The following is a 14,939-nucleotide window of genomic DNA, read 5'->3' as shown; positions in this document are numbered from 1 at the left end:
CATCACATGACAACAAAGGCAGAGATTGGAGTGATGCATCTACAAACCAAGAAATGCCAAAGATTGCCGGCAACAACCAGAAACTGACAGGCAAGGAAGGATCATCTCCTAGACTCTTCGGAGAGAGCATGGGCCTGCCAACACCTTGATTTCAGACTTCGAGCCTCCTATACTATGAAAGAATAAATTTCTGTTGATTTAAACCACCCAGTTTGGGGTAATTTGTTATGGCAGTTCTAGGAAACTAATGCAGCATATTCCATGTTTTCATACTTTATACTTTTTTTCCTAGCTCTTGTCAGAAAATTGTTGTATACGATTATCAGGAAATACCGATGGTGTGAAACTTCTAGTGTGGCATTTTGGTAGAGGCCTCCTTGAGAGAGAGACTACCATAATATGAACCAGTAACACAGATGGTAAGGACTTTGAAACACACGTAATTTTGAGGGGTCCTGGCCCTAAAATCATAGCATGTCGGTGGCCAACTACTTCAGCTTCTCAAAGCTAACCTTAGGTATAAGTCACAGAGCTTTCTAATGTGTAAGCTATCCAAACTGGTCATTTTTTAAAAATAGCAACAGATTGCCATAAAAGGGCACTCAAGTAGGAGTCAGAACCAGAGGTTCTGCTTCCCCTTCTGCCTCTAGGGCATTTGGGCAAGACATTCAGTCTCTCTGGGATCCAGGTTCCTTAACAGTAAAAGGAGATGGTTTGGTCTAGATAGTAACTATGGTCTCTTTGTTCGAACTTTCTGTGGCTTTATGATTCTGATATGGAGCAATAGTTAAAAGACAGTATTTACTTCTAAAGCACAAGACTCCTTGGTCACTGCTAGCCTTCTTCCATGAACAGTATCTGAATCCAAGGACGAAATGCTACCACAAGGAGATTTAACCCAAGCTGGTGCTGGACCAAGGATTCTGCTTAAAATTTATGACTACTAGTTTTGTCCAAGCTTGCTTTACTTGACACAAGTAATGGAGTAGACGTTTCCAGGACTCTCATTTTTAAAAATATTTTAAACTGGCTAGGCTGGCTGGTTACTTTCTATCTCTGGGAAGCAGTGTATTCACCTGTTTAGAAAAAGAAAAGAAAAGAAAAGAAAAAAGGATAAAAAGCTGTGTTTCTCAAGGTCTCTTCCAGCTCTGTGACTTCAAGGCACTTTTTTTTGTCAAGCTAGAGTGGGGCCTTAAGCTAAGTCCAGGTCTTGGGGTTACTCTCTGGAACTAGTGCTGTTCACCTCACTATTTCTTCTCATAACCATTGCCTGTGTTGGAGGTGCTCTAACCCAGAGTAGGCTCTGAAACATGCAACTTTTGGTAAGGATGAAATCCTGGCTTTTACTAATTATGTGGACCTTAAGAGAGTCACTGAATGAGTTTGAGCTTCGTTTCCCCGCTTATAAAATCGGGATAGCTACTGGCAAAGTTGCAAAACGAAATGTCGAGTCGAGCAAAAATGCCTAGTCCTTAAGTTTTCAAGTGTTGTTTTTCATAATACTAAAGAACACAAATAAAACAACAGCGGGGCTTCCCTGGTGGCGCAGTGGTTGAGAATCTGCCTGCCAATGCAGGGGGCACGGGTTCGAGCCCTGGTCTGGGAATACCCCACATGCCGCGGAGCAACTAGGCCCGTGAGCCACAACTACTGAGCCTGCGCGTCTGGAGCCTGTGCTCCGCAACAAAAGAGGCCGCGATAGTGAGAGGCCCGCGCACCGCGATGAAGAGTGGCCCCCGCTCGCCGCAGCTAGAGAAAGCCCTCGCACAGAAACGAAGACCCAACACAGCCAGAAATTAATTAATTTAAAACAAAATGACCTTTGGTGTCATAAGCACTTTGCGCCTCGCTGTAGGATCGGCGGTAACCAAGCCACAGTACTGGTTAGTTCCGTGATGCCACTTTCACTTTCAGCATTCCCTGAGCTCAGCTGCACCCGCGTGGTTCCGCGGAACAGCGCTGCGCTCGGATGCCAGTCACGGCGGCGCAGGCCCCGCCCCGCGGCGTGCGCGCTCCCGCCGCTCCCGGTGACGCGACGCGGGTGGCTACGGGGTGGTGTTTTGGCGGTACGGCTGCGGGAAAGGAGCGGAGCTACTGGGAAGCTGCTGCCGGGAAGCCGCGACTGCATTGCCGGCGCCGCCTCGCCGCGGTGGCCGTGATGCGCTCCGCTCGCGGGTCCCCGCTCCCGGGAACCCCGACCGCCGAGTCGGACGCTGCCGAGCAGGTGAGGCGGCCTTTCCGGCGCGGACGAGGGGACGGTGGGCGGCCGAAGCGGGGACGGTTGGAGCGGGGCCCGACGGGGCCCGACGGGGCAGCGAGGCCGCGGACGAGCCACTCTGCCCCGGGGGCCCTTCCCGCACCGTTGCCTCCCCGCCGCCCGGGTCGCGCGACCACATCCGGGCGCCAGCCGTCAGCACCCGTGACTCCGGGCGGCAGGTGCTGTCCCCCAGCCCCTGGCGGGAGAAAGCTGGCAGTCGTGCTGTCGGCGCCCGCTCCGGTGACCGCGCTGGATTTCCCCTCTGACACGTAGTGGGCGCGGGTCTGGGCCGCATGGGGAGGGACCTGGCCGGGGAGAAGGATGCTGCACCGAGGACCCTGCGGGTCTTACCTGCCACCTTGTCATGACATTTACAAGTCAGCATCGTTTTTCCTTTACTCTGCTTTTACCAAGTTTCATGCTTTAGGTTTCTCTAAAATCTAAATCTGATTAGCTCCTTTGGAAAAATAGAGCTAGTTGGGCAATAAAGTGATGGTAAGAGCAGTGTTTCACAAACTCGAGTAATGCGTGACACCTCTTAAAGGGACAGTTCGCTCATTCCTCTGGAATTTGACTCAGAACCGCAGGGTTTTTCAGACCCCAGTGAGACGAACGCTGGTGTAGACTGTTTAGGAAAGAAAAGAGATGCTTCCATGCTGAAAGATAAACTAGGTTATTAAAGAATTCTAAATTAGAGACTCAGATCCCTAGTTTAATTTCACATTACAGCCTTTACTGTGTACTGCTTTGTGTAATGAAAATAATTTTCCAGCCTTCGAGAGGCCTAAAAGAATTATATTCTTTGTATTATGTTATATTTGATGTTATTGTGTCTTTGTATCAGGTCTGTTCATTCTGTTTGACACATTAGCAGAATTATAAAATAGAGTATTAATTTGTGTAAGTAGTTTGTTTATTCCATTGTTAACCTTAACATTGATTTATTTGTTGCATATTGAATCTGTGGTTTACATCCTTCCAGGCCTAATAGGAATGCATGATGTCAACCCTTAGGTATATAGTCTAGAAAGAAGAAACAAAATGAAAGTTATCTAGGTATTTATATTCTCTACATATTTATTCAGCATGTTTATTTTAAATCAACTACACATGAATAAAGAGAAGATTCAGAGTGGGGAGAAACATTGGGGAATATAACTGGTTAAATCTTGGCAAAGAATATTGACCTGTGCCTTGAAAGAAGTGTAATATTGTGAACAGGACATATTACTTAGTAGGAAGTGACTTAAGTAATGGCCCAAGGCAAGAAGGAGGACTGCTTGTGTGGGAGAGGAGAGACCCACCTCACTAGAGCAGAGAGATGTTATCTAGGGCTGAGCAGAGGACAGTTTAGTAAAATAAGATGGGACTGTTTGACGGATGGAAGGTCTCAGATGTCACACAGGGACGCTGTTGTTGACCTGTAGGCTCTGGAAGGTTCTTTTTTTTTTTCTAATTTTTTGGCTGTGTTGGGTCTTCGTTGCTGCCCACGGGTTTTCTCTAGTTGTGGCGAGTGGAGGCTACTCTTCGTTGCGGTGCGTGGGCTTCTCATTGCAGTGGCTTCTCTTGTTGCGGAGCATGGGCTCTAGGCATGTGGGCTTCAGTAGTTGCGGCACACGGGCTCAGTAGTTGTGGCTCATGTGCTCTAGAGCGCAGGCTCAGTAGTTGTGGTACATAGGCTTAGTTGCTCTGCGGCATGTGGGATCTTTCCGAACCAGGGCTTGAACCCGTGTCCCCTGCGTTGGCAGGCGGATTCTTAACCACTGTGCCACCAGGGAAGTCCCAATAGATCTTTATTGGAGTATAATTGATTCACAATACTGTTAGTTTTTGTTGAATCAGACATATGCATACATATGTCCCCATATCCCCTTCCTGTAGAGCCTTCCTCCCATCCTCCCTATCCCCCCCTAGGTCAATGCAAAGCACTGAGCTGATCTCCCTGTGCTGTGCTGCTGATTCCCACTAGCTATCTATTTTACATTCCGTAGTGTATATATGTCAGTGCTACTCTCACTTGGACCCAGCTTCCACCTCCCACCCTGTGTCCTCAAGTCCATCCTCTATGTCTACAACTTTATTCCTGCCCTGCAACTAGGTTCATCAGTACCATTTTTTTTTTAGCTTCCATATATATGCATTAGCATACGGTATTTGTTTTTCTCTTTCTGACTGACTTCACTCTGTATGGCAGACTCTAGGTCCATCCACCTTACTACAAATAACTCAATTTCGTTGCTTTCTATGGCTGAGTAATATTCCATTGTATATATGTGCCACATCTTCTTTGTCCATTCATCTGTCGATGGACACCTAGGTTGCTTCAATGTCCGGGCTGTTGTAATTAGAGCTGCAATGAACATTGTGGTACATGACTCTTTTTGAATTATGGTTTCTCAGGGTATATGCCCAGTAGTGGGATTGCTGGGTCGTATGGTAGTTCTATTTTTAGTTTTTTAAGGAACCTCCATACTGTTCTCCATAGTGGCTGTATCAATTTACATTCCCACCAACAGTGCAGGAGGGTTTCCTTTTCTCCACACCCTTTCCAGCATTTATTGTTTCTAGATTTTTTCTTGAGCTGGTTGTATTGTGAAGGTAACGTTTTACAAAGAAATGTTTCCAAAGAACGGTGTTCACGGTGAAGGCAGAAGGTTAGTGACCCGCCTAGAGACCTATCCTGAGGTAGGGATGTCTGCTGTGGTCATTTTAGATGTGTGGACTGTTTGAGGAAGAATTGACAGGACCTGATGAATGACATAGAGTAGCAACACACAGATAATTGGGAATCAAGGTTAAGAATCAGGTGACCCCCAGTCCACGGTGATACTCCTCTTAGACCTGGGGAATTTGGAAGGTGGTATTAGTTTGTGTCAAAAGATTTGGGAGCACAATCTTAGACTAAATGAGTTTGTGGTAACTGGGTAAGCTGAGGATGTGGAACTGAAACTTGAGGGAAGTCAGAGTTGCAGATCTGGGAAACTACAGAGGAGATGCAGGGAAAAGTATGACCAGAAAAAGATCATTTAAAATGGGGACCAGAAGTTTACAAATGAACAGTGAGAGGTAGGGAAGAGGTTTGGTTAGGACTTGCTATTGAAAAATAAAATTTAAAGACTTCCCTGGTGGCGCAGTGGTTAAGAATCCGCTGCCAATGCAGGAGACACGGGTTCGAGCCCTGGTCCGGCAAGATCGCATATGCCGCGGAGCATCTAAGCCCTTGTGCCACAACTGCTGAGCCCGCGAGCCACAGCTACTGAAGCCCACGTGCCTAGAGCCCATGCTCCGCAACAAGAGAAGCTACCGCAACAAAGAGTAGCCCCCACTCACCGCAACTAGAGAAAGCCCGCACACAGCAATGAAGACCCAACGCAGCCAAAAAATTAATAAATAAATAAATTTATTAAAATAAATAAATAAAAATTTAAATATTAAGAAAATGTCGATCATAAATGCAACTACGTGCATTCTTCTTTTTTCTCTTATTTTAAAAAAATTGAAGCATAATTGACCTACAACACTATGTTAGTTCCAGGTGCACAGCATAGGGATTCGATAATCCTGTACATTACGACAAAGATCACCACCATAAGTCTAGTTACCATCTGTCACCATACAAAGGTATTACAATATTGACTATATTCCCTATGTAAATTTCATCCCTGTGACTCATTCATTTTGTAACTGGAATTTTGTACCTCTTAATCTCTCTCACCTGTTTCTGTCCTCCCATTTCCTACCCCACTGGCAACCACCAGTTTGTTCTCTGTATGTTTGGGTCTGTTTCTGTTTTGTTATGTTTGCTCATTTGTTTTTTAGACTTCACATATAAGTGAAATCATATAGTATTTGTCTTTCTCTGTCAAACTTATTCCACTTAGCATAATGCCCTCCAGGCCCATCCATGTTGTCACAAATGGCAAGATTTCATTCTTTTTTTGTGGCTGAGTAATATTTCATTGTATACATACACCACAATTTTTTTATCCATCTGTTCTTGGGCACTTTACTTGCTTCCATATCTTGGCTGTTGCAAATAATCCTGCTATGAACACAGGGGTGCGTATATCTCTTCAAATTAATGTTTTTGTTTTCTTCAGAAAAATACCCAGAAATGGACTTGCTGGATCATATGGTAGATCCATTTTTAATTTTTTGAGGAACCTCCATAATGTTTTCCTTAGTGGCTGCACCAGTTTACATTCCCACCAACAATGCTCAAGGTTCCTCTTTTTCCACATCCTTGCCAACACGTGTTACCGTGCATTCTTCTTAAAACAACAAACGAATCAAGTTGTTTTGATGTATTTTTCCCACAGCTGAGTGCCACACAGCATCCTTCGCTTCACTTTGGCCTCTCACTCCCACCAAGACGGTCATTTCTTACAGAATTCTGCCTGTTTGTGGGCTTCTTTTGATTTTTCCAGCTTCTCTTGTCATCTTTTGATATTCATATTGTTCTTTTTTGAAGCACCCTTCGTGGCATCTTACCTGTTCTTACTCAGGTTTAGCTCTTCCAGAGTCTCATTTGTCTGTGATTTTGTTTGCCTGTTATTTCAGCATTTGCTAATGTCTGTATCACTGCATCCTGCATTTTTCACCGTGGGAGCCATTTCACTTTGCAGTTGACTTGTATTGTTTTCACCGTTTTCCTTAGGACTGTCAATGAGAAACTGACTGAAAAGACTTTAACTCAGGACCCAGTGGACCTCACTCCGCTAAAGAACGTTCAGCTGAGGGGGGGTCCCATGAGCTGAAAGAATTCGAGTTAATGCATCTCTCTGGTGATGGGCCTCACATAACTTAGGCCTTTTAAAAACATGGCAGTTTTATGTAATACTGCTAAGAGTTTGCCACCCTAAACCCTGGTGCCAAGACTCTTAGCTGCAAATACAGCTGGAGTTTACATTTTAAGATCAAATTACCGTATTGTTGTCTGCTGGGTGATGTTCAGCCATACTTTTGTCCTAAATGAAAGTAATTACTTTAGCAGTTTACAAGCTGTCCTATTTTCTGTCTGTCTTTAAACACAAATTTTGTAACTTCCAAAAATATCTATTCATCCTCATTGTCAAAGTCATCTCGTATCTCAAAAAAAAAAAAAGGCCTAAGACAAACAACAGATTAAATAACATTGACTAAGTTTGCCATGGTGCATCCTAACAGGGCCTCTTCTTTGAAAGGTACTCTCTTTTCTCCTCCCCCATCCAAAGCCTGCTTCCCACCTGCAGGAATCTTTCTGTTAACGTGTAGCCTTCACCGTGCTCTTTGAACTGGTACAGCAGGAGTCCAGATAATTTAACATTGCCTTCTGTTACTCTCTTGATTATTTCTTGGGTATTGGTATTTTCTCCATCACCAATCTGCGGAAGCCTTGAGATTGGAGTCAGTCGTATTACTCCTCTCTGCCCTTCATGTCACTTCATAATACAAATCGTTGAATCATGAAGGGCCTTTCTTCCCCCAAGGACCTTGACTTTAAGCTGTTAATTAAACATGCTTTTCTTTTGTTCGTAGTTCAGCTATCACATAATTATCGATTTTTTTAAATGTTCAGACTGGAATTCCTGTACCATGAAGAGTTTTGAAGACGGGCTTTCCTGATATATCCAGAAGAGGATTGGATGCCGGAAACTGGAGATATCAGTCAAAGGTAGCTTGTTAAAGACAGTTCTTTTGTTTTCTTCTGATGATAAAATATGCCCTTAATATATGCCCTTCAAGCAACCTAGGCAAGCCTAGGGAAGAGAATAGAGATGATCCATTATCTCGCTACTCAGAAATAACTAACCGCTGTTAACATTTTGGTTTTTCTCCTTCCATTTTCTCCTCTCTGTGCCTGATGTTAGTTTTTTCACTTAACCTGTCATGAGTATCTTTCCATGTCAGTAAATGTAGATCTGTGTCAGCACCTCTAACAGTCACATCGTAGTCCATTGCATACATGGGCCATGTTTAATTTAACCCACCCCCCTATAAGGCACACTAGTTTAGAACAGTGTTTTTCTATTATACATAATACTGTGATGAACATCTTTAATCCCCTACCCCTCACTTGCCCCTCCCTCCTTTCCTCTCCCCACTGGTAGCCACTTAGTTTGTTCTCTATATCTGTGAGTCTGGAGAAACTGAATTTTTAATTTAAATTACTTTAGCCACATGTGGCAATGGCTACTATATGGAATAGCACAAGACTAGATCGAGAAGGACCTCCTTTACCATCCTAAGGAGTTAGGACTTTTTCCTGAGGGAGAGAGAGAAATTGGGAGGTGGGGAGGTGTCATGATTACTGTTCGTTTTGGAAAGATTACCCTAGTGTATAAGTTTGTGACCCTTTTCGGTCCCAGAACTCTGAAACTTGACTTCTTGCCAGGCCCTTTCCTAGGGGCTGCCACGCCGGGAATGCAGCCAAGCAGACCTAAATCTGGCCCCTTGTGGGGCTGGCATTCTGGAGGAGGAGACACATGAGCAAGAGAAATGCAAACACACACACACACACACACACACGTGTGTGTTAGAGGACAGGATAGGAGTATGGATTCACATGCTTGAATCCCAGCTCTTTTACTTATATTCACCTTTTATTAGTTGTGTGACCTCAGGTACATTACTCAGCCTCCCGGCTTCATCTGTAAAATATTATGCAAATAGTACCTACCTTGGTGGTCGATAGGAGGAATAGATTAGTATTTGCAAAGCATTTCAGCAGGGCCTGGCACATAATAAGCACTATATAAGAAGTTCATAAAGGGACTTCTCTGGTGGTCCAGCGGTTAAGACTCCAAGCTTCCACTGCAGGGGGCATGGGTTCGATCCCTGGTTGGGGAACTGGGAACCTGCATGATGTGGTGTGGCAAAAAAAAAAAAAAAGTTAATAAATACGTAAATGCTAAGGAGGAGAAATAACCCAGGGAAGGGTGCTGGCTGGAGGGGAGAGCTTGCAGTTATAGATTGGGTGGCCAGGGCATGCCTCCCTGAGAAGGTGACACTGAGTAAAGATCTGAAGGGAGTGAAAAAATAAGCCATATGGATTATTTCCAAGCAGAGGGAGCAGCACATTCAGAGGCTCTGAGACCAGACAGTGCCTGGCGTGTGTGAAGACAGTGTGGACACCAGTGTGGCTGGAGTGAAGTGAGAAAGGGAGAGGGACGGTGAGGTCAGAGCAGTAACAGATGTCCGGATCCCGTAGAACGGGGAGTCAGGGTACAGCCTCTGGCCTTTATTTACTTGCAAGGGGAGCCGTTGGAGGATTTCCAACACAAGATTAACAGGATCCTGGACCTGAGCAGGGATGGGGTGGATGTCAGTTTCTGTTGAAGAATCTGCCTGAAGCTATGGGGTGAGGAACTGGAGAGCCGCTAGGTTGAGACTGCAGGTGGGAGACTGACAAGTTAGGCTGCTGTCCTGATAGGCCAGGTAGGAGTAAGAGATTGCTAAGAAAAGGGACAGGCTTTAGAGGAATGGAGGTTAGAGAAATGGAAGGACTCCTTCAGAAGTCGGCTCGGGAGGATGAGGAGGAGGGAGGGGTCAGGCACGACTCCCTAGTTTCTGCTTGAGCAGTCGGTGGGGTTGGGACTGAGAGGAGGAGCGTGGGAGGGGAGGATGAGGGTACAGTGGAAGGGTTCAGCTTTAGAAGTGTTTCTCATGGGCCTGTGCGATGTTCAGATGGGGGTGTTGGTAGGTGCTTGAAGATACGTATCTGTAGCTCAGAGGAGAAGCCTGGGGTGGAGAAAGAAAGTTCTGAGCTGTCGGATCATTGAAGCAGTAAGTGAAGCTGACCAGGAACGGAGATTAGAGTTAGAGAGATTGGAGCCAAGACAGAGAACCTGGGGAACAGAGCAGACAGGATGTGCAGAAACGCCGAGACGTCGAGGGTCCTGAGAAGGAACCATTCAAGAGCTAAGAGGCAGACTAGGGGAGACAGCTGTCCCGAGAGGCCTGGAAGAGGTACATCGGTGCCACAAGACCAAGAAGGAGACCCAGGATCACGCGTCCTTCGGATCCGGCAGGTTGGAAGGAGGCCCCGGCCTCCTGTTCTCCTGTGATCTGAGGTCTGGGAGCTGAAGGAGTGGCGGCCACGGTGAAGGTGACAGAGCTCACTCGGAGCATGGTGCCTTGCGTGGTACTTTGTACAGAAAAGAGTGACCTAGTAGGTATTTATCAGCTGAATGGAGGGTTCAGACCCCCATTCGGTTACTCATTCCGCCTGCCTCCTACTCCCACCCCTAATCTTCCTTAACATTCAGCACCATGAGGTGGTGAAGACCTGTTCGGTGACCTGTATTTTGGCGTCACTGATTCGCATTTAGGTAAAGATGCCAGACTGTGATTATCTCTTTTGATTTAGGCCTACGTCTCTGATAGCATGAAATTAACTTCGAAGTGTGTTGCTCAAAATAAACCGAGCCAAGAGCTCCACCGCAAGGATCACAGACCAGATTACGTGCGCTTGGGCTTAAGCAGGCACTTGACAAAGAGCATAGCGTCTCCTTGGCTTGCACCGTCTTTGTGACTTTTGTCGCTTCCTGGAACAGGAGGGCTCTGGCACCAGGAGGCCTTCTGTAACGGTGTGTGAGGACTGACTCCCAGGGCCTCGCCTGACCTCTGACCTCTGACCTGCCAGCATGGGGAGGTGAGTGATGGTGCCCAGTCCCCGGCGCTGTAAAACCCAAGATTTGGTGCCACCGAAGCAGGTCTCGAGAGGGGGGAGAATCTAAATCCCAAGTGAGAAGTGTTCAGAGTCGTGCTACACTTCTGTTTAACACCTTTGCTCTTCCAGGGCCCCAGGGGGGCGCCTGTCACAGAAGGAAAGTGGGGTTCATGTAGTTTACTGTAAAGGGCACACGTGTTGGAATCTGGGAGGAGTTGTATTAAGCACAGGATGACCGCCTGTAAGCCTCGGAGGTGTGGGAGGGGTGATAAACTCCATGGCGTGGCCCAAGAACCCACGTGGAGACCAGAAACTACAGATAGAAAATTCCATTGGGTTAGCGGGATCCCTCCCCCTTCTGTGAGATGTTTTAGTCCACGAAGCACTCTTTAAAGGGAAGAGTGTAGAAATTAACAGTAAACAGTAGAATTTATCCCAGAGACAGCAAGGTTTGTCTTGTTTTGTTTTTTAAGCCTAGTAATAGTCTCTCATTCCTGACAAACTGAGAAGAAAGTTTCTTGGCAAAAATGTCTCAGGAATATTTCTAAAAACACAGGATATACAAAACGTATTTATTGACTGCCGCGGGGATGTCGTTAAAGATACTGTTTTTTCCCTTTTTCTCACACAATCAGCACGGGAGAGATTGGCCTCGGGATTCAGTGTTAGAAAATCTTATTCCTCCTGGGCTGTTTATGTTTCTGCTGTAACAGACAGGGTTTTTGGTTGCTATCGTACTCAGCCACCTTTGCAGGCTTTCCTTATTACATGTGTTTCTGGGCTCTAAATTCAGCCTCCTTAAACCTGGTTTCATTATAGATTTACTTATTTATCTTATTGAACTTATCCTTATAAGCTGTCTGTAATTCTATTTTTGGAACAAAGCCGGGCACAAATAAAAACTACTTAATACTCTCCAGAAAGGGGGAACACAGAAGTGTCATCAGGGCTGAATTCTCATTCATGTAATTTTATAATAACGAGTTAACGTAGCAAAATAGCAACGTGGAAGATGCGGGTATACCGATAACCTACCAGCAGGGAAGTAGGGGCAGCTCAAGCTGAATGTCTTAACTTGATCAGTGGAAGTGAGGGGAGGCCTCTCTGGAGCAGACTGCTTTCGCTAAACCTGCCTTTTGAAATTTCAGGATCGGCATCTCCTGTCTTCTTCCGGCTTCCTGGCATTTCAGCATCTCTCCAGTGGGGTGTCCCCGAATTCTGAACACCAACTTACGCCAGATTCTCGTCATTAGCGTTCTGGCTGCTGCTGTCTCACTTTTATACTTTTCCGTTGTCATAATCCGAAATAAGTATGGGCGGCTCTCCAGAGATAAGAAGTTTCAAAGGTAGGAGGAGAAGACATGTGTTTTCTAGATGGGATGCCATACCTTCACGTGATGACTTCCAGACTTTGGGGCCTTGGATGGAATTTACGGAGCAGGTGGCTGGAGGAAACAGATTTTGTACCGAATACAGCATAGCATGAAAAATTAAACTGTTTGAAATGGTTTAGTCATTTACCACCAAGTCCACATCATAAGAGGATTTAAGCATAAGCTTCTCCTGTGATATCTTTTAAGCTGATTTCTCAGTTAATGTTGATAGTTTGGAAATAGAGTTTTGCTTTTCGGAGCTTATTTGAACTTAGTTAAAGGAATGATGAGTGTGTATCTGCTCTAGATGACTTTTATCACTATCACTTTTTTTGTTTTCTTTTGACTTTTTAATCATTCGGCAGTTGTAAAGGTGTTACGGTGGTGCTACCACACAGCTTAGAGATCACTGATTTGGTGTTTGTTTCTTGCATCATTGATAGTCTCTGTCTCATTAAAAGCATGTGTTTGTTTCTCTAAACAAGGTACTTGGCGCGAGTTACTGACATTGAAGCTACAGACACCAATAACCCCAATGTGAACTATGGTATCGTGGTGGACTGTGGTAGCAGCGGGTCTCGGATATTTGTTTATTGCTGGCCAAGGCATAACGGCAATCCTCATGATCTGTTGGATATCAGGCAAATGCGGGATAAAAACCGAAAGCCTGTGGTTATGAAAATAAAACCCGGTATGTGAATGATAAATACCTGACTGGTAACCAGGCTCTGCCTTTTCATTCTCTGTGCTAGCTTTCACGTCTTTCCCTTTCTCTCCTTGCAGTCATCACCCTCATTCAGAGCTCACACCAGGACCCAGTTGATCTCCTTGTTTCACTCTGTTTCCCCTTTTCTGTTCATCTTGCATAAGGTGACTGATACCTTCATAAAACAGCCTAAACCCTTGTCTGTCTTTTTTTGTCTCCTGCAGCATTTACCATAGTGCCTTTACTTATGGTGTCTGCTCAAATGTTGGCTAGTTGACGTTAATTATGGAGGGATTGTTTTCTAGTTGGTAGCCGTTGGTCTCTATCCTTAATGACAAGGTAATTTCAGATAACTCATGGATATCTGTACTTGAATACATTGGTATGTATTTGTTATTTTTAAAAATTGCTACCCCAGTGCATTTCTAATCATCTAGGTTATTTAAGAAGAGTGACAGTAGAACTTAGAAGAGCTGATATCACTATGTCTAGTTTTAAAGATACCGTAATTTCTAAGTCAGTGTGTTATGTAAAAATTGGGATTTGCCTTCCTCGTTAGACAATTTAAATCAGTGGTTCTCAGCCTTTTTCTGTATCTGTATCATTTCCACGGGCAGCACCCTTCTGTCAAGAGCGTTAGGAATGGAAGATCTCAGGAGTACCTTGAAATAGGCACCTTACGTCTTAATGGTTGATAATCACTGATGTGATTGGACCATAGATCTTAATAGAGTTTCAGCACTTTTGTTTCATTTAGTTAATGTGTTGAATAGTAAAATATTAAATAAAAAATTCTGAAGAATTTATCTTTGAATATATTAGAGAATGTTGACAAAAAATAGCTGTCATGGCTTACTATCTCCCATTTCAAAAATGTAAGAAAAAAAGATTAGTTTTAACTGATAAGAAAACCTGTCCTCATAAAACAGTCTACCAGGACTGTAGACCTTTTGCATCCTACTCATTCTTCAGTGAATAAGTCAGTCCCACTTCTTTCTTCGGGCAACACTCGACAGGTTGACTGTTCTTTGAGGTTTGGGCAGCTTGGCACCAGCATATTGCTCAGAAAATTCAAAATCTCTACCTCATTTTTCAGGTTAAAGAGAGGGAACTTACTCTGAGCATCTTGTATAAGCATTATTTTGATACCAGAGTACATTTCCATGAACACTTTTTTAAATTAATTTCTTTATTTTTGGCTGAGTTGGGTCTTTGTTGATGCGTGCGGGCTTTCTCTAGTTGCGGCGAGTGGGGGCTTCTCCTCGTTGTGGTGCGCAGGCTTCTCGTTGCGGTGGCTTCTCGTTGCGGAGCATGGGCCCTGGGGTGCGCAGACTTCAGTAGTTGTGGCGCGCAGGCTTACTATTTGTGACGCACAGGCTTAGTTGCTCCGTGGCATGTGGGATCTTCCAGGACCAGGGCTTGAACCTGTGTCCCCTGCATTGGCAGGCGGATTCTTAACCACTGCGCCACCAGGGAAGCCCCCGTGAACATTTTTTTTAAAGTTATTCATAGAAGATCGTTTTCTCTGTAGGTCTTAGTGAATGACTTTCAGTTTTCTATTTTCCCATTTCTTACATTTTTATGTGTCTCTAAATCTAGAAACACTTCCAGGGTTAAAGTAATATTGACCAAATAAATTCACCAGAAAATTAAAAAATTAAACTCTGTAAAGCACTTTGCATTTCGTCTGGCTTCACATCCCAGGTTCCATCAGTGATTACCTGCTCTCATGGAATAAGATGAAAACTGTCATGCCTTGGAGTTGTCCCCTGAGAACAAGGGGCAGCTACCATAGCATCCCAGGGTACACACCAGAATCTCATTAAAATCAGTCTGAATATGATTCTCTTTGATGCTACAGGAAATGTTTGAAGTGGAAATTCAGGTACCTTTTTATAGTACTTCTCTGTCCTGAAGCATGGGCTCTTGTGTATAGCATTATAGCAAAACTCT

General features: G+C 44.7%; 1 protein-coding gene across 4 annotated transcripts in view; it reads left to right on the top strand.

Moving 5' to 3' along the window:
• Positions 1-2,006: 2,006 nt before the first annotated feature.
• ENTPD4 (ectonucleoside triphosphate diphosphohydrolase 4) overlaps positions 2,007-14,939 on the top strand; it is a 39,876-nt gene continuing 26,943 nt past the window's right edge. For 2 of the 4 annotated variants that reach the window (XM_024747712.1, XM_024747710.1), the window contains exons 1-5: positions 2,007-2,224; positions 7,815-7,910; positions 10,605-10,889; positions 12,056-12,253; positions 12,766-12,971. In XM_024747712.1, coding sequence (XP_024603480.1) covers positions 10,882-10,889; positions 12,056-12,253; positions 12,766-12,971 — 412 coding nt within the window. In that variant the 5' untranslated portion in view covers positions 2,007-2,224; positions 7,815-7,910; positions 10,605-10,881. Of the gene's footprint in view, positions 2,225-7,814; positions 7,911-10,604; positions 10,890-12,055; positions 12,254-12,765; positions 12,972-14,939 lie in introns of those variants that run through there. The other 2 variants (XM_024747711.1, XM_024747713.1) reach the window with 2 other exon arrangements.

The sequence above is a fragment of the Neophocaena asiaeorientalis genome, unplaced genomic scaffold (assembly GCF_003031525.2).
Source record: "Neophocaena asiaeorientalis asiaeorientalis breed wild unplaced genomic scaffold, Neophocaena_asiaeorientalis_V1.1 scaffold429, whole genome shotgun sequence".
Taxonomy (NCBI): Eukaryota; Metazoa; Chordata; class Mammalia; order Artiodactyla; family Phocoenidae; genus Neophocaena; species Neophocaena asiaeorientalis.
Note: the sequence above shows the minus strand (reverse complement) of the source record. Positions and strands in the feature narration are given on the sequence as shown.